Source organism: Periophthalmus magnuspinnatus, chromosome 1 (assembly GCF_009829125.3).
Source record: "Periophthalmus magnuspinnatus isolate fPerMag1 chromosome 1, fPerMag1.2.pri, whole genome shotgun sequence".
Lineage (NCBI taxonomy): Eukaryota > Metazoa > Chordata > Actinopteri > Gobiiformes > Gobiidae > Periophthalmus > Periophthalmus magnuspinnatus.
This window is the reverse complement of record NC_047126.1, coordinates 9,987,648-10,012,320: the sequence shown is the minus strand read 5'-3', so window position 1 is coordinate 10,012,320 and position 24,673 is coordinate 9,987,648. Positions and strand designations below refer to the sequence as shown.

The 24,673-nt window shown below is 38.3% G+C and overlaps 1 protein-coding gene across 7 annotated transcripts; it reads right to left on the bottom strand.

Moving 5' to 3' along the window:
* Positions 1-108: 108 nt before the first annotated feature.
* micu3a (mitochondrial calcium uptake family, member 3a) lies at positions 109-24,487 on the bottom strand. 7 transcript variants are annotated; one of them, XM_055231155.1, is made up of 16 exons: positions 24,177-24,487; positions 19,505-19,652; positions 18,364-18,395; positions 17,364-17,442; positions 13,285-13,332; positions 12,616-12,698; positions 12,431-12,502; positions 11,329-11,370; positions 7,854-7,949; positions 3,762-3,776; positions 2,802-2,896; positions 2,440-2,611; positions 1,744-1,852; positions 1,213-1,370; positions 1,063-1,127; positions 745-992 (listed from the first exon to the last, which is right to left on the bottom strand). In XM_055231155.1, exons 1-16 carry the CDS (start codon positions 24,441-24,443, stop codon positions 989-991), a joined length of 1,485 nt encoding a protein of 494 aa, XP_055087130.1. In that variant the 5' UTR covers positions 24,444-24,487; the 3' UTR covers positions 745-988. The 7 variants fall into 7 exon arrangements, with proteins under 7 accessions (XP_055087177.1, XP_055087292.1, XP_055087130.1 ...); XM_055231202.1 differs by lacking the exon at positions 3,762-3,776 and having other exon boundaries at positions 109-992; XM_055231241.1 differs by lacking the exon at positions 11,329-11,370.
* Between the last annotated feature and the right edge of the window lie 186 nt (positions 24,488-24,673).

Sequence of the window (24,673 nt, the reverse complement as noted above, 5' to 3'; positions counted from 1 at the left end):
GAAATATTAAGTTACTAATTGACAAAGTAGCTGCAAAGTTCCCCTGCAAAGTTGCTCTATTCCATCAGTTCCTTCACTTCCGTCCAATGAGATTCACGCATGCTCCTTAAAATGATTAGAAACATTTATTTCATGCACGTGGCTGTACACAAAACACGTGTGATGCACTTGACTTCAGTGTTTACAAAAGTGCATTCTGAATAAACCAAAATGTGTAACTATAGCATTAATATTGTACAGTCTCAGTCAACATTTGCCTACAGACCTAGAGGCCTTCATCTTGCTGCATATTATGGGAAAAATAGGAGAAAAGGTGCACAAATAATAGTTACATGTGAATTATTATTAATATTTAGCATAAATAAATGGAATGTGTTGAACTGTCATTAACAATTTGGCCTGTTTACTGTTGTGCTTTGTCATTTGAAGCATTTATTTAATATTTTCTTATGAACCAAAAATGTATTAGCACACCACATTGACCAACTCAAAGTTTGTACCAATAGGCTATAGCCTACTCTGAATACAAAAGGTGCGTAAAGTTATGGCAAAGGTATTTTCTTTGTAGCCTAGTAATATCTACAATCTTTTAAAAAATAAAAAAAAATGAATTCAAATATATGTTATGAAAAATAGGTCATGCTGATGCAGATCAACTACAGCATGATAAAAAATAACGCCTGATGTCTAATCAACTCCAGTTTTCCAGTTGGACTGAACAATTTTGATTGAAAGTGCATTAACACTCATTTGTTTGCAAATTGAACCAACTGAAAAAACTCTAAACTAGCCTTACCTATAGGCCTCTAGGCTATAATATAAATATACACATTTGCATATTGGAAACTGCATAATCAAGGTGAACATTCAGGAAAATAAAATAAGATCTATGCATATTCTGTGCATATATTTTTGGTCTCCGGTATCCCATCATTGTCATCTTTCTTTTCATGGAGCTGGTTGACCTTGTCATAGAGAGACGAAATGTTTACCTAGTGCAGAGAGAGCAGGACAAAAGTCATGAAGTTAGCTGAAACTTCAAGCTGAATATTGAAATACTACCTGTTAGCCAATTCTTTCTTCAGACACGAGCGAAATGAAGTGGCACGCTCCACAGATTTGTACCCCTAATAAGAAAAAATGGTTCAGGGCCTATAATGTAAATACACCATTGTGCTTTAAAGTTTTTTTTTACTAAAGCAAATGTCTTACCCGTGCCCCCCTGTGTAGTCTGTCCTTCATGATGCCAATGAACTCTTTGTGTGACAGCTGATCATCATGATCAACATCAAAGATCTTAAAAATTGTGTTGACGAGATGACGTGTCAGCTTCAGACCCGTGGCAACATACACAGCTCTTGCAAATTCATCTTGAAAAAGATAAAAACAAATATTTGTTAAAAATGGATTTAAGACAAGAATATAATCAATAAAAAAGTACACACCCTGCCCTTTATGTAAATTATAATGATGCCAAGATCTTACAGAAGACACTACAACATGTTTAAAAATAACAAAACAAAAAAAACAACAACCAAAAAACAAACAAACAAGGGACATCACCCTAAAAGTCTCATCAGGGCTAAAGATTTTTTATAAAATACACCAGCTGAGTGAGCTTTTTCAGCCTATAACTTACAGTAAAAGGAACAGGTATAAATAGAAAATATAGCACATAGTAACATTTCATTACTCATGTTGTAATACTACAGTTATATTCTGTGTGCTTTGCATTTATTATACCTTGTCCAATAGAACGTGCTGCAAAGGTGTACATCTGCATGGCTATAGCAAAGTCCTCTAGGTTGTTGAGAAACTGGAAGAATGATCTGAACTCATCAAATGTGATTCCCTGAAAAAACACAAAAGTATCTTTTTAAAAAAGAGTTCATTTTTGTGTCCTTGTGAGAGGGCTATTTTGAAATTGTCAGCAGCCTTAATGCCACACAATGACACAAGTTGCTTTGATAAATATACCCAGTTGCAATGTCAAGTGCACTGTTCCTAAAAAATGAGATGTAGTATCTAGGCTTCAGGTCTAAACTATATGGTTTAAGTACCGGTATTTGTCTGCAGTGATAGAAACGCTACTTGTGCCTTATTCCAAACTGAATTCAAAGAATGTTAAATTAACAGAAACCACAAATTATTGTTTCATTGTCTAAATGTGTGTAAACAGAAAGAGAAAAAGCACTTTTCAATTTAAAAATAAATAAATAAATAAATAAATGTGCAGTGACACCCACAGGCAATGCATTACAAGACAGAGACAAACCTGCTACTTCCACAGCACGAGCAGAAAGAACAGGGAACACAAACACACATGAGATTTACACAGACACAGTGTACAGGAAAATAAACCTGCAGTATTGGGTTTGACAAAACTATGGGTTGTCTTAAAGTTACAACCACCAGCAGACTGTGACCTTTCATAGGCACCTTCTCATCTGGGATAGACTGCCGGACGTTCTCCAGATAAGCATTGATATTCTCAACATTGGTGAAGCGCAGCAGAATCTTGGCAAAGTCCTCCTCACTGATGGTGGTCATCCCTTTTGAGTAAGTCAGAAACTCAATCTCCAGCACCTCTGTTTGGAGGTTGTCCATGAATCTGAACAGAAACAGCAATGACAACATGAAATTGCATCAAATGAAAGGTCATTATACAGCAGTAATATTATCAGAGGCAGTAATTAAATGCAATGAGATGCTTCAAATTCCAAAATAAATATTGATTCCCTAATTAGACCTAAGACCTGTGGTTTATTTCGATTAAGCCACCACATAATTATTAACATTACCTGTAAAAATCATCAAACGTCAGCTCTGCCTTTCCTTTCTTCCCAAAGAAATGGACCAGTAGTGTTGTGTCAATGGTCATGTTTTCATCTGCGCGCTATGGATCACCAGAGAAGAAACTAATGAGTAAAACTCTTGAGTAAAACATATGAGTTAGACACAAGCAGTGGGCAGGTCCATCAATCTAAAACAGAACCGCTGTGCCAGGCGAGCAGGAAGCATATTCTAATTACACTTATTATATAACAAAACAGCTAAATAACAAACATATGCATACAGTACACGCAAGGCTTAACGTTTCAGCAGGCCAGTCTAGGCAGCAGGCGTTCATTTGATAAGCTGAATGTATAGAGAAATAATTTTTTTAATTCACTGTCATTAGCAGCCTATACTGGCATCAAATATTGCAACATGAAGCAAAGCAAAACACGACTTACAGGTTACAAAAGCACAAAGGCAACACATGTACACAGTGAGCAGAAAGGAGAAAAACAGCACAAAGAGGAGGTGAATACAGATACTCAAAGTGTCACACATGGACATGGCATGCATGTCTTCACTAATGTCACGCTTATATACACACATCATGATATTATGTACGATACAAGCACACAAACACACAGACGAAAGCAGCAGGTTCACCCTTTTCTGTCAAATGAATACATCAAAATTCTAATTGTACACTAACGTAAACTTTGACCTCACTTTGACAAGTTAATCATATGAATGTTTATAATGACAGAAAAAGGTATTTTGAAAATTTAAAATATAGAAATAAGTGCCAATCCAATTTCTCTCTCCTGCCACCAGCCACAGCCCTGTTCATATCAGCCGTGCCAACAGAAACACTTGTTGGGTTGACAGGGCCCTCTAAAGAGTACAAGAGCAGTTATGCCATTTCCATAAACATGTCCAGACTGCTGCGAGTTTTGATGTCACCACGATGCCATTCGTGGCTCTACCTCAAGGACAAAATCCTACAGTCCAATGTGGGACAAGAAGAAAATGTCAAACAGGATGTCAGCATTTTGTGAACTGAACTCAAACTAGACATCAACATCACTGACATATGTTAAAGCAGCATTGTCTGCGGTCACAATGCGCTCAGAATGACTGAAGAATGTATGTAGTGTTCTGTATATCCTCAAAGTAGAATATACATTTAAAATTACAAGAAAAAAGTGCGTGGATTGCTCAATGTTGTTTTTTTTTTTTAATCAAACATTGAAGAATAAAAGTGCACTGCGTCCCCAAGCAAATTTGTCTTTGGTTTCAAGGAAAATATTTCAAAGACATGCAAAACTGGATACTTTGGTGCCACAAATGCCCTTTAATAATCTGGTAATGAACATTTATACTCACACCTGCTCCTGTTTTTAATGTTTTAAATGGACTGATGCAGTTATTCAGTTTGTTTTTTTGTTTGTATTTATCTGTACTTTAAAGAGGAAAAGATAATGAAACCTTCTACTACTTGAAAATCATGTAATGTGCGTCATAATGGAGCAGACAAGTGACTTAACGAGTCTTTGAGTTTTTATGGATGCTCTAATTACAGATATAAACCTTTTTTTTAATCTAAGTGACACATTAACTGATCATCCAAAGTAAACAGCATCCAGATGTGTTTTTTTTCCAAAATATCCCTCCCTTCTTCCTAATCCTCATCCTAAAATCCTATGTGTTAAGTCTACCACCCTTAACAACTTTTATCATTCCTGGAAGTGTGGCAATGTTGGCGTGACCTCACCTGACGACTGCTAAAGGTTACGTCATGTTTCTCACGCCCACGAGGCACGAGCCGACACCTGGTCTACGCCTGAGTCCCTGTACGCCACTGTCTATGAGCTTCAAGCTACTTTGATCATGACGGAAAATAGTAATTACAGATGCAAGCACTTAATGGCCTTTCTCGTCCTCCTCTTTGAGTAATAGGTCACACTGTCAGTCAGTCACACCTTCCAGGGATTAAAAACAACTTTTTTTTAATCTTCCCACGGCCCACTCTCTCTCTCTCTGTATACCCCCTATCAACCAACTATTTTTTCAGCTCTTCTCACTGCTTCCATTCCCTTTCTTCATGGGCTGGTTCAAATTACCCTGAGTTCTTTTCTGCTTTGTGACGCTGTCGTTTTGAGCCATCAGTAGCCCCTTTACCTGACAAACACACAGGTGAGTAGCTGTCACTCAGCCCCTCCTTCTGCAGACTATGGTAATGGTGACTAATCTCTAGAGTAAACACTTGGTGCTCTAAATACAGCCTGCTGCGGCTTCACTCGTTTCCCCTAAAAGCTCTCTCCAAACCTCCTTCTCTACACTTTGCTGGTATTTGGGAAGCTCTAATTACTGACAATAGGAATAAACCATTTCATTCTGATTTTGATTTTGAATTGAATATATTTGCAGACCTAATTCCCTATTTTTACATGTGGAATCGTGTTATTTAGCAGATTTTTACCCCTGATGCTCCCTGACATTACCAGCCATTAACAATTTTGTAGCATCAACAAATCGAGTCTGAGTTATAGGCAACATGTTTAGGCAACTTGACTTGTATTAATCAAACTAGCAGGTCAAAGCCAGGCTCAATACCAGAGGTGACAGAGCCTTTTCTGTGGCACCGCCCAGATTATCGAACAGCGCCCTCCGCCTGTCACATCCTCTGAGTCTTTAATGCTAAGACTGGACTGAAAGCGCACCTCTCCTCCCTGGCATTTGGTACTTGCTATACAGGATATCTTAGTGTTTCATTGTTCTTTTTCTATGTATTGTGTGATCTGTATTTTTTTTTTTTTTTTTTTTTTTATGTGATGCACTTTGGTCAGCTGAAGTTGTTTTAAATGTGCTATAGAAATAAACCTGAATTGAAATGAAACATAAAAAGGCATTATTTGCAAAATTATTTGTAATAATTTTGTTTCTGTGGTGGAATTCGATCTACTAGCAGCTCGGACTATTACATGTAAGTCTACTTAAATATTTGTCTAGACAGTTACTGTAGAGAAGGCAGTGGCCCAATAATTCATCTGCTTTCCAGTAAGATCTGTTTGGGTTTTTTGTTGGGTCCTAAAGTAAAGCTGAATGCACATTATCTATTTGAGAAGTAAAAGTATTTTTTATGATTGTTTGACAGCTGCTGAAAAGGCTGAGGGTTTATTAACATGTTCATAATTTGAGCGAACACAAATATACAAATAAAAACAGCTAGAAAAATCTATTCAGTTGTTTCTGTTCAACAAAATTCATCCCAAATCTTTATCAAAATCACTACTGAAACTTTATTAGATCTCAAAATATGTGTGAAATACTTTTACTTTTTAAGTACATTTTTAAACGTATACTTTAATACTTTTACTTAAATAGACTTTTCCATGTGATTACTTTTACTAGAGTATTTTTTTGCTTCAGTATCTGCACTTTTACTTAAGTAACAATATTGAGTACTTCTTCCACCACTGCTTACAATCCCTTACTGAGCTTATAAAAAGAATGATCCGAAGGCACGAGTGGACGCCTCGTACAAGAACATACTACACTACACTACCCCACAGCTTCATTCAAACTCCACACTACACTACACTACCCCACAGCTTCATTCAAACTCCACACTACACTACACTACACTACACTACACTATCCCACAGCGTCATTCAAACTCCACACTACACTACACTATCCCACAGCTTCAATCAAAATCCACACTACACTACACTATCCCACAGTGTCATTCAAACTCCACACTACACTACACTATCCCACAGCTTCATTCAAACTCCACACTACACTACACTATCCCACAGCTTCATTCAAACTCCACACTACACTACACTATCCCACAGCGTCATTCAAACTCCACACTACACTACACTATCCCACAGCGTCATTCAAACTCCACACTACACTACACTACACTACACTACACTATCCCACAGCGTCATTCAAACTCCACACTACACTACACTACACTACACTACACTATCCCACAGCTTCATTCAAACTCGAAGCCTCCCCTGTCTAATTTGTCTGTTGTCCGTCTGCAGAACTTGAAAGGCAGCACAGAGTAACTACAAGGTCAGCCTCATTACACTCCACTGTCATTAACTCCACCTATGTTTCCGCTGACACTAAACCACACAGCCTATCATTAAGCACATAGCACACGGGCTAACGTGCTATCTCTGTGTTAGCCATTATTAATCATTACAGGCTCCTTTTGACCTCTCATTGAACCGACAGTAGCCTGGACAGATAGCCCCCGGACTGAAGGGTTACTCTATCCAGGTAAAATAAACCAATGCTATTTGCAGGGGAAATAATTAAAATCAATACTATGGTACTATGACAGGTCTACACACAGCCACACTTGCCACACAAAAGCACCAAACCACAATATGGTTTCACAAAGAGAAGCATAATGAACAGATGAAAGGATACGCCATGAAAAAGTTAAACACTCACTATAACAATGCACTGATGAAGTTTACATTTTTTTATATAAACACCATATTTACCATTGACAGAGTAATTGAAGTACATTTGAATACGCTCTGATAATTTTAATTAAGTTAAATGTAAACTAACAAGTAAGAAAAATGTCAATTACATTTCAATAAGATGAGAAAAGGAGCATTATCAAAAATATCTAAACCCAAATAGGCCTATAGTAAATTTTTGGGACATGATGGAAAAAAAAGACTGATAAACAAAAAGAAAAAGTATTTAGAGAGAGAAAGAGAGAGATAGAGAGAGAGAGAGAGAGAGAGAGAGAGAGAGAGAGAGAGAGAGCAAAGGTTAGAGTTCATCAGAGCCAGACACCAGAATAAAAGCCAGTGGACACATTTGAGCCTATGCATTTTCAAATGGAAAAGTATTTAAATAAAACACTGCATACTTTCAGAATGTACATAAGCTTGACTTTTATTCCATTATTGTCTGGTCTTCTACTTCTATGATGATGATATACTGCAGGGATGGCTTGAGGTCAAATGTAAGCACACTGGGTTAAACAATGGGATGGGCACATATGGTGGGACAGAGGACATGGGTCTGTGTACCTCTGCCAGGTCAGAGAACAGGACTTGACTGGCCCCTCGCCTCAGAACGTCCCAGTAACTCCGCGCCACAAACTCCTGACTCTCTCTTTTTTGCACCTGTGGGGGCGGTCAAGCAGGGCCAAGGTCAGTCCACTTACAACCAAACTAGGAAGGAAGTAAGTGTAAGTACTATCACGGAGTAGGTGTAAGTACTAATATATACTGACTAAATATTTGTCCATAGTAAGAACTGGTTGTGTCCCAGTTTAAGGGGCCCATATTATGTTATTTTCTGATGCATGTTATAATGTTGTTTCTTCATCACAAACAGACCTAGAGTTGTGTTTAGTTTCATTCACACATGTTTAACACACAATTACTGCATATTTAGGTCTTCTCTCAAACAGAAACACTTTGTTCCACCCTGTGATGTCATATGGTAATGCAGGAAGTGCTCCACTGTGTTTTCAAACTCCATACACCCTGGATTTGCTGATCTTTACTGAACTAAAGGTAAAAAGTAGCTGTTAAATTAAAAACTACCACATGTCATCACAAGGTGGAACAAAACACAACTCCAGGTATGTTTTTGAGGAGGTAACAGCATTACAACAAGCTCATAAGAGTTAATTTAGCATAATATAGGACCTTTAACTGTAAAAATACAGTGATGAAAAATAATCTAAAATAATTTTATTTATTTTTTTAAACAGCAGAATTTAACAGCTTTTGTACTTGATTAATTAAATGAATGGGCTTACAACCTTGGCCGAGGCTGTGGTTCTGAAAGATTATGAAAGTGTTACCAAAATAAATGAGATTGAAATTCAAACTGGAAAATGTGTATGCGTACACCGGTGTATGAATATATGTGTGAATGTAAAGAGCTTTGAGCCGTGAAGGTGGAAAAAGTGCTATATAAAAATGTGACCAAAACTGACACGGTCAAAGTAATTTATAGAAAAGACATAATTTGGGCCATAAAAAGGGCCACTGAATGAAAGCTATTGCCTAAAATCATCTCTTTACTTACAACATGACAATTAGTGAATTAAACACAACAAACACTACACATAAGGCTTCATCACAGAATAAATAGTAATATAAATAATACTATCTGTGCGCAGTGTCGTCTGGTGTATTGTGCCTTCGTTGGAGCTTGAGGCCCTGACCACCCACTTTGAGCATCTCTAGGGAGAAGGCAGCAGCGACCATTTCTATCATGACCTCCGCTCTTAACTTCAGCGTAACAATGCAGCTATCCATCACCGACGTGACAGGACCACGAGTGCGTCTGTGCGTCTGTGCGTCTGTGCCAGGAAATACAGGGCACAAAGGCACACTCCGGTCACTCTATCATTGCAAAATTATTGTCCATTTATCAGGTTTATACTTGTATTGCCTTCGTAATCTATGTAATAATAACAGGCAAGTTAATATAGGACTTATTTGCAGTAGCAGCATAAACAAAAGACATCAAATCAGCATCATCAGCTACATTTAGATAAATTTGAGTGTAAAAGTTCCATAAATGTAGAGGAAGTATGAACTAGATTTAGTGCAATTATTGAAGAAATGTTTAAATTGATAATTTTAATTAACGATGAATTAAAATATACTTCTATAACATACTTTAATCAATAAATGCTTAGACTGCAGAGACTGTAGTAAACTGTGTAGAACAATCATGCTTGAAACTGAATACAATTTATGATGCCTCTGCAGTACAAAGGTAGTTAGATTACAAACGCATTGACCTCAGAGTTTTCCACAGTCAATGCAAATAACCGTCTGTATTCAAATATATGACTTTGTTTATTTCTATCTTGTTTTTTCAAACCCTGCCTTCTCTTCTTTCTCCTCCCGGGCTGCTCTGACAGATGGGCAGTCTGCTTCTTGAATTCAGTTTTTGTGTTTCATTCATTCATTCTTTCGTTCTCGTCATTGAGCCGAGCGCTGACGGCCCGTGGTCACGTGGGAGAGGTCAGGGTTAAGCTCGGTTCAAAGACTGGCCTAGGACGCAAAAAGGCTGATGAACATAAAAGCTCTTTTAAAGTGCTACCAGTGTTCAATGCATTTTTAGGTCAATTATACAAACAAAGGACACAGTAAAAACCCCAAATATACTGTTTACCAGACCTGTCATGATAATCACTAAATCGACTCATCGTTCAATATATGAAAGCTAAAAAGTGGAGCTTTGGGGTATTTTTGTTGTAATATGGTAAAATTTGAGTCCCTTTTATAACTAATTATTGGTACATTCTGCTATTTATGTGTTGCAGCTCATGTCTTTTAATGAAACAGTTTATTTAAAAATGCCTTACTATGATTATCTAGCATTATTTAATCTTAAACAGTGCCAGAGAGTAGTTTCAATATTATCATTTATCGCACTATTTATCAGCTTCAAAATGTGTTATCGTGACCTATCGAGGTCTATGGTTTATGTGTGTTATCTTGTGTGCATTTTCTAATCTTGTAACATATGGGGCTCTAAGCTCTGAAAAGGCAGAAGACAACAGAAGTGAATAAAACCCTCACAGTAAAATATGTTTGGTATTCTTAGGCCGGGTGTACACTAACTGCGGGGCGGGTGCGTACTTTGAATGGGTTACTTGCAGATTGTATGTTACCCCAGCTACGGCGTACTACAGTGTGTATTTAAACAAAGAGTTTCACCTGGTTTCATGTGGTGTCACACGATAACGCACGTCTAATGACCTGAAAACTGTACCAGAGCACTGCGGTGTCTGGGGAAAATAGGAGGCCTGTCATGATAATTACTATATCGACTTCTCGCTCAATACAATTAAATGGAACAATATTTTTTGGGGGTCAGTTTTTATCGTGTGTACATTTTTTTTGAACTACTGGTTATTGTTTAAGCAAATTACGGCAGTAGAAAGTTGAATAAATAACTTCTATGACATGTTACAGATGCAAACTAAGTACTAAAGTGTTTCATTCTTCTGTTTATTTATCACAGCTCATGATTTTTTCACAATATTGTAGATTTAGAATAGTATTCGTGGTTTAAATCTGCTCTTGGGTTATTGTGTTAGTGGCATAAATTAGTTTCATTCATTATCATTTATTGCCTATATTTACTTATCCAATACATCGTACTTCAATTATCGTGACAGGCCTAGAAAATAGACTCCTTTCTATTCTTTCCATAGACCCACACTTCAACCGGACCCATGCCCGCACTTCACTGAGGTCAACAGGATACACTGGTCTTATTCACTTATTCGCACTGGACTTGCATTCAGTGTACGCCCAGTCCCTATAATTATAGAAACATATACAAAACTGATAGGTTAACAAATTCAAGGGTCAGACAGTGGAGGCTAAACAAACTCTTTCCAAACGGTAGCTCACATGTCATGCCTCGTCAATGTAAATTCCCCATGATATGTTACTGCCGTATGCCTGCATTATATTGACAGTTCTTATGTAAAATCAGAATGACTCTATGGTTTGGGATACATACGCTGTTCACGGGGGCAACCTGATATCCATACAGCTGCATAGTCTAACACAGAGAAAGAGACATGAGGAGAAAAAGGACAGAGCATGCATTCACACAGTGGGACAGGGAGGAGAAAAGGCATAGGTACATGTTAGTACATGCGAGGAAAACTGTGGATACACTCTGTAAAAGGATGTGTCACTCCAAAACACATCCGGGACACACTTTTACACCACACTTAAAACTGCACAATGGAACTTTTCTGGCAATGGGTCGGCCACCTAATTGTCTGCAGAGGATATTGCGCTGTCTGAATTGTTCCAGAGTACGGCATTAACCTGACCTATTTTGCATTTATTAGTTTTGCATGTGTTTTTATTGCTCAAAAATAAATAAATAAATCAACAAACATGTATTCTTACTATGAGTGGTGTCCCCTCTCCATGGAGTTTACCTGGAACTTGGTCTCCTTGTCAACATGGAGATAGTCAGGCTTAATGTCATACTGTGGAATATTGCAGGCAAAGTAATACCGTCTCCAGGCAGCAAACCATGCACCAGAAAAGTTACACAGTGTATCTTTAACATTAAAGGCTGAACTATTAAGCGTCTAACTATTGTAAACAAACGTACCTAAAGGCCTCAATACAGAATATGAAGTGAGGGTACTATGTCTTTATAAGTGAAGTTACTGTATGTATAAATAAAAATACTGTATTTGTATTATATATGTATTACTCCCTGAAATATACTACAAATGAAATAACATAGGGCTCTGACATTGAGACCAGTGTAGTCCCTGTAGTGTATCCAGTATACACTGTCACAGTGAATACACCACACGTAGTTAACAGTAGGAGCTGCATGCATTAAGACAAACATGAGTTTTATTTAGTTTGGACGATGTAGAGACATTTTAATACATCCACATTAAAGTCTGACTTTTAAAACTACAAAGATTTATTCAATGTATGTTCCAGTGGATGCATTAAACTGTGGGAAGATATTTTTACTGTCATTATTTAGTAGAATTATCATTTTGCTGACATCACAAAAATATCATCATTCATTGAGCTTTACTGCCTTATTTTAAAATAATGAATAGTGAATATTTTTTTCTTACCAACTGAGCTGATTTTTCTGCATCACCTTTTCGTCCTCTCTTCTCATTCTTTTTCCGAAATATTTCCTGTAGCTAAAAGACAATACACAGTATATTTACAATGCCCATATCGACTATAATCCCAGTATCTGTAATGTACTGTAATCTACTAACAACATTATGTACTGTAGGTGTCAGGTACTCACCACTAAGAACTCCCTCTTGTCCACCATCTGGTTACCGTCTGCATCAAACATATTGAAAGCAATCTTGAAGCCAGCATGAGGTTCTGGAGGACAGGAGCAGAAAGCACACAAGGTGAGTGCCTGGGGCGTGCATATGAGCAAAAGCTCCTTAAAAACACAGATTTTTGGTCGATGCACAGCACAGGTTCAACTCTGCACTAAATGTGAAACTTCTGAGCCTTTCATTACAGAAACAATTATGGCCTGACTTTGACTTAACCTTTTGACCACTTCATGTAAACAAACAAGTAACAAGCTGCAGTTATATTTTATTAAGTGTGTTCAAATGCTTATAATGTATTATCTGGTTAATCAATAATTGTGATTTTACAATAGTTTCTTATGCGCAGACCTCTGTTTTATATCCAGTATATTTATATGTTCAGGTAGTATGATATGTTCAAAATCAAGGCATTTCAACTCCCCTAAATGAATAATGCTTCTTCATGTGGCTGTTTATGTTACTTAAACTTTACTTTATCATTCAGAAAGTTTCAAAAAGCTGTTCACATACTACAGTAACCTATATAGTAACAGCTTTAAGTTCTGTAGCATATGAATAACCAGGCTTCACAATGCGCTCTATAATATAAAGGCAGTATTTGAATAGAAGTGCATATGTGGACTCACTTGTGAGGATACAGAGCAGGAAAAGGTACTCTGTGTAGGAGATGATACCTGGGAACAGCAGAGACAGAGGTCAGACACCGCTCATACACAGTGTTTACAGATGTTCAAAGGACACAGATTTCCCAAGACACACACATAATCCTTCTTTTCATGAAGATAGCATCTTAAAATGTGTCCTCTCAAGTCGCCAACAGCCATTTGACCACACACCGCTTCTTTTTCTACACCCTGAGTGTCCAAAGTAAAGAGAGAGATTGGTTTGGGTTTGTGTGTGTTTGGATAAGCAAGTGAAAAATGTTTTAGAAGGTGATCCTTTCTTGCCTAGGGCCCATTTAGGAATCTTTGTAGCCCCATCTCATCTCCATTGGCCTGCTTTTTTCGCTTTCTGTCTGATGGAGCAGATAGTTCGGGGTGAGTGGCTTGAGTGTTACGGGAGACTGCGTTCCCATGTGTGACAGTGTGAGTATAGGTGAACATGACACCAGTAAAAACCAGTGCGCGCCTTGTGTGTTCCTGATGCTTGACTGCTTTGTGCCAAGGAGCTGGTCTGGAACCAAAGTCCCTTTTCCCTGTGAAGCCCGAGCCCGCAGAAGCCCAGGGTCACACACTCACGGATGACTCCAGTTTCTCAAATAAACAAAACATGTTTGCACTCACTCGCCTTCAGTGAATTCAGTGAATACACTGCCTTCTGGGCTCTGGGTATTATCACAGAGGTGTTTCATTAGCAAATTACTCTAAGGGTAAATAATATTAAATAGTGACATTATCAGTAATAATATGATTTCTTATCCTAAACGCTGGATCACTGAGAACAAATAACTTTGACAGGTGTTTCACTATATGTGGTATTCCAATGTATAAAGTGCATAAAGTATTTGACTCTAACGTTAATATTTTCATTAATATCTTATTGTGACTAGAGTTGGTAAAGCTGGCCAGCATGTCCAAATGAGGTAGGATTATTTAGGGTATAAATTACACATAGAGCCAATGTTTTGCATCAGTCCATTAGAACAGGACACACTACTAAATGCAGCTACATAAGCTGTGTATATTATCTACATTAGAGATAGACCGATATATCTATCGGCCAATATATCGTGCCAATATTTGCACTTTTTAATGAATGAAACTATTGGGATTAAATCTCCAGCACAGACTGCTAGTTAGTTTTGGGCAACCAGCTGCCTAAATAATACACATAATATTTCATTTGAACACTAGTGCAAAAAGGTCACTGCACAAAACATGACTACACAGCTCTGTTACAGGTTTATGATTAAACAGGGCTGTGAGTGAGTTAGTACTACATATAAATGACAGAATTTGGGGAAAATTACACACATGTGCCTTACATATCAGCCTCAAAATATCTTCAGAGCTTATCAGCCATCGGCCTCTCTGGAGTCCAAACAATCAGAATAAGCCATGAAAAAACCCATATCGGTCAATCTCTAATCTACATGTAGAGGATGCTTAATTACACTTTTCTAATGCAGAGCAGTGTAGTATAGGGAATAACACAATTTATAGACATTTCATATATTTATAATTTGGGGGAAATTATGTAAATTGATCAAACTCAAAATTAGAGCTCATCAGCTTCTCTGGATTCGAATATGAGAAACCCCATGAGGTCTGTGACGATAAAAGCACAAAATGCACCAAAGCAGCTGGACAACCTCACTGATATTTGCATATTTGAATAGTTGTATTTGTGTTGTATTTGACGATGATGTTAGGGCACATTCTCCAGCGAAGGTTGGGTGGAACCTGACCTACTGTGCCAGGGGAGCATATAAGCATGCAGAGTCTGGTTAGACAACACTGTGCATTCCTATGTTCCTATGTGTGGCTTTGTTAATCTCAGAAATGTAAAGCTCCTCCAAGGATGTGCACTGCCCTCCTTCACCAAGGTCCTAGAGAGAAAGTACGCCTAAACACCAGCACACACAAAATACACCAAGGATACAAGTAAGAACAAACCCATATTTTTTATGAGAGAGAATACTATTGTGTATTACAGAATGTTTTATGTTTGTGAGAGTGATTTCTGCGTGTGGTCCTGGCCTGACGCCACAAACAACTGAACCCAACAATGTCCCTGTCTTTGAAAACGAAATGGGATAGTCTTACTCTTTTCTTTGTTCTTGTGTCTCAATGCCTCCATTACTGACTTTTAATTCAACATCGACTCGCTGTTAACATTCTTTAGTTTGTTTTTTATACTTTTACTGCTCATTTTCTCGTCTGAAAGGTTAATCACAAACTTAGGCATTTGGGAACAAGATTCAGTCATTGTAAGGCAATAAAAATGAAAATGGTTATAACTTTGGCATGCAAGATGATAAAACCAAAATTTCAAATGTATGTCGTACAAGTCCCCACACTCTACTTACACAGCAAAAATGGTTTAGATATCTATTATAGTTTTGTCACAATTTCACTTTTCGGGTTCTGCAGTCTCTATTGGAAATTGCATTGAATTCTGCCAAAACTGATATGACTGCCCTTTAGTTTTCAGCAAACTTGGGGCTGGTTTCTAGTTATTTTCAGAGCGGATCATTTAAAAAAACTTAAATTAATTCAAACATTACCCTGTATTATTTTGCTATGCTTTGTAACTGGAGCTGTGTTTAACCTTTCTGTCATACATAACATTTTGAGAACTTTTTTCCCATACAAAAGGTATAATATTTAGTTTTAAACTGTTTAAACTGGCAACGGTCCTAATTTGTCATCACTTTGAAACCCATATTTACCTGCAACTATTGGTTCAAGAGATGGCGATCCAGCATATTATAGAAACAAATGTTCAAATTTGTGTTATTATCTTTTATTTACTTCTGCCTAATTCAGTGTTTTATCCCTCCATTCTGAGTCATATTAGAAACAAACATTGTGCAGGTGAGAGACAGGGCTGTGTTATTGTGGAAAAACAGGAGCTGTGTTGACGGGTTATATTTAACTCAAAGTGTGTGGTTAATTATCACTACAGGGACGCTCAGGCTCCAGTCTCCTGAAGCAAATGCATTAATGAGAGGGGCTTTCTCCTGCTCCGTGCTGTATTTCTGTTCTCACTAAAAAGACGAAAGGAGAGAAGGTGTATTTTTAGCCCTTTTCAGCAGGTAGTTTGGCTCCAAACAGGGACAGTATGGCTCCAAACCCAGATTAAAGACACCTACAGGGACCCGCACACACTCAGGTATACAGTATGCACTACACTGGCACAAAACGCTGTATTGTACTACACTTTGAAGAGAGAAAATGCAGTGAAAATGATACAGCTTTCCATTGTAACAGACTGAGGATATTTGCTAAATATGTGAAAAGGTTATTCAGTGTTTTGCTCGTGTACATTGTTATAACTGTTGTAAAGCTCTTTATAGCCGTGTTAAAACATTCAGTAACAGCCTGTCGTTGTTATAAGAGTAACTAGGATCACAAACATGTCCTTTAGCATCCATATTGCTACTGTTACTTACCTGGTCATTAACAGCCTTCATTTTGTATTAGAAGATTTCCCTGAACAGACTGACAGATGGATCCTTTTTCCATTGCACTTTTACCACCCTATTAGCATGGTACACTGTGCTCATTTACAAAACCAGTTACATTTTTTTGTGAAAGTAAAGTTTTTTATTGCTGCTATTAACTACAAAGTTTTTTAAAAAATGTAATGTCCCCAACAAGTTCTTTTATGTTAAATAAGATTAATTTGAAGTGTAGGTGTCTTAGGTTTTTATATGATGATTTATATCCTGGGGCTGTCAACTTCAACGCTTCAATGCATGTGATTAATCAAAACAAATTGACGCATCATCCACAAATTAACGTAGACTAATCACAGGGTCTGTTTAAAAATGCTTCAAACTAGAAAGTTGAAATTACAACATTAAAATCAGTGCACAATGCGATTAATCTAATACATTTCTTTAATCGTCCGACGGCACTAATCATTACTCACCATTGTTTGAGAGACGTTTACTTTGTGATTGTTGCGTTATATTCATATGATAACTATAAGAGGCTGAAGGTGCTCTTGTGGGGCTGTGTGCATAAGACCAATGTCATACCTCGTTCTCGGAGATTTCGAAACAGTTTGGATGATCCTCTCCAAACTGGTGGAGTGTCTGTGAGAATCTTCTCTAGTTCCTGCAAAAAATATCATCACAATTTACCACAAGGACATAGTGATCAATTTGACCAGTGTGCTGCAGGCAGACAAAGAGAATGTCACATGTGCTGTGAGAATGATAGCAATGGATGGCTGATGGTTTGAAAAAAACTATACACCAAGGTTAGCCAAAGGTACAAATGTTCAAATCTAATATTGGTTTTTAGATGACAATTGCAATATTCACTTAGTCACATTTTAGAAAATACTTAAAGGTTAACATGATCCAATCAGAAAGTTGAGTCAGCCCCACACAAAATTTAAATGATAAATTTCAGGCTACATATGTTACCTTTAAAAGTGCAATATGTATGTTAACTTTTGTGGTGGAGGACCTGCCATTTCCTTGTCTCCATGGAGTTTTGAGTGGAATGTTCCAGTGTATGATTTCCATCTCCGTGGAGACAAGAAGGCGACGCACCAGGCCAAGTTACAGGCAAGCCAACTCACAATAAGATACATGTTTTTCAAGGGATTTTTTAAGGTAAGCAGTAAAAATGCCTTTAAACTAGTAAATGCAAAGCAGAGCACTAATATCTTACTGAAGACAAGCAGGTGATGGACTCCCAACATTAGTAGTTTAAGAATTATAACATACCACAAGAACATTTGGAGATAAAGTACTTGATACATAGAAAAATAAGGACACTAAGCATGCAGAAAGATATTTGAATTTTAGTTAATAATTAGTTAAAATGTTTGTGTTAATTTTCTTCTTGTTACAAAAATGCACAACTGCTAGAAAAATCATGTGATGCAGTGGCACGTTGAGAAGAAATATGGAATTTATTAAACACAGCAGTCTTAGCTGTCAAAATCTATCCTTGAAAAAACATAACATGCAACAGATTCCTGCAGCACTGGGAAAAAAGCTGAAGCATTTCTAGTGTGTTTCCCACCTGTTTGGTCAGGGACTTCCAGGGCCTCTTGTCTGCCGGAGAGAAAGAGAAAGAGGAGAAGAGCGTTTGGGTGGGCTTGCTCTGATAGCATCTGTATGATCTAGAAATGGGTTTTAATGCGCTGCATACAGTCACAACACACACACACACAGAGCTCCTCAGTGTATACACTTGTCATCATTACGGCCCCATTTGTAGTGTCTAAAGTGCCCCGTGCTTGGCTTTGTAGTGTGTGGAATGTCCCGGTAAAAGGGCATAAGACTTTTGTTCTGTTTTATACAACAAGGTTCATCTAATTCGACTTCAAAGGGCGCATTAGAGGCTGTAGGCTGCAGAGGGCTGTGTGAGGCTGGATCATATGTCAGGGAGTAGGGGCAGACGTAAACACAAGCAGACAGGTGCACAGTTTGCACGCAATACAACGACACAGAGCTACTATCCAGAACAGCACAGTCAGATTGTGGTTTTCTTCAGATTTAATAAAGGAAACAGCAAAACCCAAGATACAATGTGGTAACTAGTAAAAACAGGCAAATGTATGAAGTGTAAAAGGGTACAGGAGGCTTGTCGGAGTGAACTGCTTGTTAAACTCAGACTAAACAATAGCTGTAAAACCATCTGCTCTAAGGCCGGCCGCCCGGGACTAATATTTTACAACTGACAGCAACAAAGAAATGTGCTTCAGGATTTCAAACAGATAAATGTGGAGTTTACGGAGGATTTCTGTTTCAGTTAAAAGACAAACCAACACATGGTTTAACAGGAAAATGGTTGTGACTGCTAATTGACCAATATATGCTGCATGATAACAGATAACTACAGAAGATTTACAGCAATATTCAACACGCCTGGACACTAATGTTTATAAACTGTCCATAAAAAGCAATATTTTAACATTTTGTATTCAGGTTGAAAGTGTGATAATCCAAACTATTCAGCGGAAAGGAAGCACATCTTGAAACAACACAAAATGAAATAACACATACATAATGAAAAAATGCGAATACATTTTTCTTACATTTATGTCAGTACACCATAGAAGTAATTGAACAACATGTATGACTGAGGCCAATGAGACAACTAATATCTAACAAGTTGATAAATAAATGAAATATAAAATATGGGCTTTGTTTGTACTTACTTCTGGGTTCGCTCATGGTCACAGACTCGATGAAGTTTTGAGGCGTCATGTAGAGCTGTCCTTCATATTCAACAGAGCTGAACATCCGGAACCGATATTCATGAGACGACATGTGCACATCCCCGGTCTCAAAGTCAAACACAAGAGTCTGTAGACATCACAACACACACAGACGTATTAGTATAAAACAGAACATTTCATAGTTATTAGGCTAAAATAACTACTATTTTAAGATGAAACGTGAACAAATCATCAGACGCATAAAGTGTGCAATACTTACGTATACTTGTGTATAGACTGTGTTGTATGTGAAGCTGTGTAAGAGATAATGAAATTGAAATTCTTGACACTCAAAATGTAAACATAAAAAATGTGTGTATTAGTTTTTGGTAGATATTTTCATCATATTTTTTATTACATAGAGAATATACACATTGGGAAGTTTTTAAAATGATCACAATACATATATACTAGATCCCCTATAGTTTAAAGCTGGAGGCCAGGACAGAATTCTATGATATCATCTGCTGTTTACATACATAGTTAGATGTAGATTTGACTTGTTGACCTCAGTTATGGTTAGTATCGTGCTAAATGCCAGACACACATGAAACAAAAACTGGCACAAAGTTCAACATGTTATCAGCATACATTGAATGTATTAGGTTCAGAAATTGGTGCCATAATTCAGCCCCAAAGGTGGGATTGTTGTCAGTTAAAAGGACTTAAAGTCATAAGTCAGATGCTGCAAACAAGAGCAAACCCAGAGCTTCTATGAATCCTGGATTTATGCATCTGTCCTGTGGAGGAAAACCTGAAAGAATCAGTGGAACGATACACGGGAATATCTTTGTCTGGCCAACTTTTTTATGACTTTCATATTTTGCAGTAAATGTGTGTCTGCTGGTGTCGCTCTCACTAAGGCGGAAACACTCACTGGACCGTTGTGTATCAACCGGAAAATTTTTGTGCATGGGGTTTGACTTTCATTCACGTACACAAGGGATCGTCGGGCTCTACTGGACTTCACCACTATACTGCTGATTACCTCACTAAAAGAATACAGTGTGTTTAAGCACGGCGTGTGCCCTTGAGCACCTGCTGCTGTCAGTGTAGAGGCCTGCTTTGGCTCATCTGTTGGACACTTTTACACACAGAGGAGATGCAAAAACACCTTCAAGGCTGCGGCTCCTGGTGAGTATGTTTTATGCCAGTGGTAGAGGATCGTGATTCACCCTGTGCCACTGCTCCCATTACACACATTGTCACTCTCTCCATAGAGTGTTTAAGATGTGCACAGGCAGAACCACTGTAGAAACCACAGTTTCAACAGAAACAGACCGGGAGCACAGTTGGGACTGTACATACATGTTCTACAGTGCAGAGGACTTGACTGCCACACTCTTTTGTTTGTCCAGCCATTCCCTTCTACGTTCTGTTTGAATCTATGTCTTTGTAAAGTTTTGTCAAAGTGAGTGGTTCTGGCTGGCTACGTAAACACTTTACATAATTAGAATCTAAACGATTTATAGAATGACCTTCATGGGGATTGCTGCAAAGTTGTTCCTGGCATTTTAAAGACCTATTTTGTATATTTTGTATGCCTGCAAGCTGTATGCCTGTGCACTATACACTGCTGCTGGTGTGTGTTAACAGGTCATATGCCCTAAACAACAGTTTGAGCTGCGCCTTGTCTATCGTTGCTCTGCAAGATATAGACCATAAGGTTAAGATGGCAAGTTTGAAGAGCCAATCCCTAACAAATAATAACATTTATCATCTGTGTATCTTATATGCTTTTATTTATTCCAAAAACAGTGAGTCTTATACAGTGTTACATAGACTCCTGCCCTTCATCTGGAGTTATGACTTCATCAGAGTGAACACAAATGGGAGCCAGTGTTTCATTGTGTTACGTTAAATACATAACTATTATAATCATTTCACTGTTTACTTTCAATAATTACACACACAACATCTGCAGGGAGAACAGTGCAACACTGGCACACGCACTCTCTCACACAAGCGAATACTTTCTTCTTGATTAGCATCTGTGTGTGTGTCTGTGTGTATCTGTGTATGTGTCTGTGTGTATCTGTGTGTGTGTGCATCTCTGCGTATCTGTGTGTGTGTGTGTGTGTGTGCATTTGTGTGCATCTGTGTGTGCATCAGTGTGTATCGGTGTGTGTGGGGGTGTGTCTGTGTGTGCATCTGTGTCTGTGTGAGTGCTTAGGGAGTAGAGGTTTCAACTTGATTAGCTGCAGTAGAAGAGGACAGATTGTGCAGCATGAAGCGTGGTAATTAACAGAGAGGCTTTCCAAATTTAAACCTGCCTTGAGTGAGTTGAGTGCAGGGCCCAGTGCACGAGGTTCCTGCACAGCTCAGTGAACACGCAGAGTGTGCAGGTTCATTCATAAGGCTTTGATGCTGCTTCACCGTGGAGGCGTTTCAGGGCACAGGGAGGAGGCGTTAGCTTCACTGTGATGAGTATTAACTGTAATCAGCTGTATGAGGAGATTAATCAAGGAAGCGCACCAAGTTCTATCAAACTAACATGTGCGACACCTGACCAAGCAATAGTTCCTTTCACTGCAAACCTGTGTGCATTGATAAACTGAATAAGTGTGTGACTGCTATATGTGTGCTGAGTGTGTGTGTGACTGTGTGGTTTGGCAGCCCGGCCTTATTTAAGAAGGGATTGTATTATTGGTTTGTATTGAACTTCTTAATCAGTATACACTTTTGACATTTTGACATCATTCTGTCCAGGGACTGTGGGAGGAAACAAGTATCTTAGCTCAAATCTAGCACATTTTCTTATTATAAGATTAAAGCGGGAGCATCTGTGCACGCTATATTACTTAAACATGCACAGATGACACCTAAAACCTCTTCAGGCATGTTTTTGATGAAGGAACACCCCTATTTAAGGTATAAGTTTCATGTTTTTTGTGCATTGTCCTTAATTAAATAAATAATTTCCAATTCACAACTGAAGACATAAAGCTTAGTTGTTTATTGTAAATCTGAAGTTTTTTGGTGTAGTGAAATTACAGGCGCTTAGACCAGTAATGAAATGAAGATAACACTAAGATGGAGCCATATTTACACGCATCTATGCATCGTCTTTTGCATTTGATAAACAAATATATGTTTGTACTGTGTTTGTCAGGTCTGTAAGATTATTAGATTTTTTTTACTTTAACTTACTTTTAATTTATTTTAGGGACAGTGCAGATTAATTGACATTTCAATGTAAATATATCATAGATAGCCAGAAAGCTCTTTTTCATCTGTAGTCCTTAGACAGATGTTCAGTGTCAACCTACAAGAAGTAAAATTACTGTTACATTACAAGGTTAAAATACACTCTAAAATCATACATTACAATAGACCAGACAAACATCAGACTCACACAGTCACAACCAGCAAACAAACACATAACGCTCAAGATTTGAGTTTGATTTTTTGATGATTGACCTCATATAAGCTACATTTTAGTCAATATTTGTGTAGCTCAGCTATTAATCTGTTTGAGGAACAAACTGTTGTTAGCAAATGTTAAACAAATATCATTAAGATTTGCACAAACCAAATCCTTTGACAATAAAGATAGAAGAAAAACAGTGTTGTGGATTATCAGGTACTACCAAGTGTATAGTAGCCTAATGTTTAATATGTGACCCTTCTGAATCCTCAGGTCTTTACTTAATGGAGTTAAGTGGTATGGAATGTGATTATTATAAGTAATAATAATAATATTATGGAGCTTTACAGACTTGTCAAAGCCTCTCATTGTTCATTCATTCCGTACTCTCTATCATAGCCACAGCTGCCTGCAGACTGACAGGAGTGAGTTTGTCAATTTGCACCATCAGCCCTTCTGACCACCATTCACTCCAGCACACACTAGATTCGTACTAGGCAATGTCAGTGAAGTGTTTTGCCTAAGGACACAACGACATAACTTGATCTGAATCATGGGCTGAGAGACCACTGCTCTAACCACTGAGCCACTGTCACTATAAACGTAGTTTGATGACCTCAGGGGAGTGTGGCATTTCTTACATAAACCCCACTATACAAAAAAGTTCTGTTTTTGTTTTGTTTGTTTTTTTTTTTGTATACACTTTTATAGCAAGTAGCCTATATATGTATTTTTTCGCATATTCATTAATTAAGAAAGAACATACTAAAGCCCTAAGAATGTGCTGATTCTGTTTCTATGCATGGCCAGTGCCTCGATGTGCGCAGTGACTTCAGCACCAGCGCGAGTGGAGAGCGCCAGTTTTGCAACTGCGCAGTCCGCAGCCAAACTGTGAGAAACTGTTTCCACTTGGCGTGGAGCGGGGAGTGAATGACACTATTAATCTGGCCCAAGACAGAAAAAACAACCAACCACACCTTCAAAAGAGGACTTGTGCAAATGTAAGCAGACTGTGTGCTAAATTTAGACAATATGACGCAAGAAAGGCTTCCAACAATTCTTTAGTAGGCTAGCTTCACTCCATAAGCCTAATAAAACCCGTCATAAACTCAGCTTCGTTCACATACCTCGTTTATACTTGTGGCACCAGTTCTACAGGGCAGTGGAGCAGAGGGAGACAAACTGAACATACAAACGCTGCAGTGTCCGCGCCTCCTGCAAACACGACACAGCGGGATGTTTTACCTTGTCTTTGGCTTCGACGGTCGGGATGAGGGGCAGTAAACCCGGAGCATTGATGCCGCGTCTCTCCATCCTGTTCCTCTCTCTGTCGCGTGTCAAATCATTGTAGAAATAATACGCCACGACACCTCCGGTTGCCAGACACACCCCAGCTGTCAAATACCCCCGACCTCTGCCTCCGAGCGTCTGTCCGGCCGTGAGCTCGCCTTTCCCCGCACACCAGACGCTGAACTTCCCGGCCAGGACTGCCACTCTGCGAAAGGCGGCCATTGCTGCAGCTGCGGTTGTGGTGCCAGGATTGTAAACTAGAGGCATAAAACTATCGCGGTTGTTGTCGCTGTCATCGCGAGAACTGAGGGAGTCCAGAGGATGCTGAGGAGAGCGCACAAGCCCTGGACCAGTCATCAGAAAAAAATCACTGCAGTTTGAGCAAAACACGTGGCATTCATTTATTTATGTATTGGTATTATTAGATACGTCAAAGCAAAGGTTTAAAAGTT

Bases quoted from the DNA above. Each gene is read 5' to 3' on its own strand.
- micu3a (XM_055231155.1), bottom strand. From the start codon at position 24,443: ATGGCCGCCTTTCGCAGAGTGGCAGTCCTGGCCGGGAAGTTCAGCGTC. The intron at 19,653-24,176 runs GTAAAACATCCC...TGATGTCTACAG, and splicing joins CCGTCGAAGCCAAAGACAAG to ACTCTTGTGTTTGACTTTGA. The intron at 17,443-18,363 runs GTGGGAAACACA...TATTTTTTGCAG, and splicing joins GGAAGTCCCTGACCAAACAG to GAACTAGAGAAGATTCTCAC.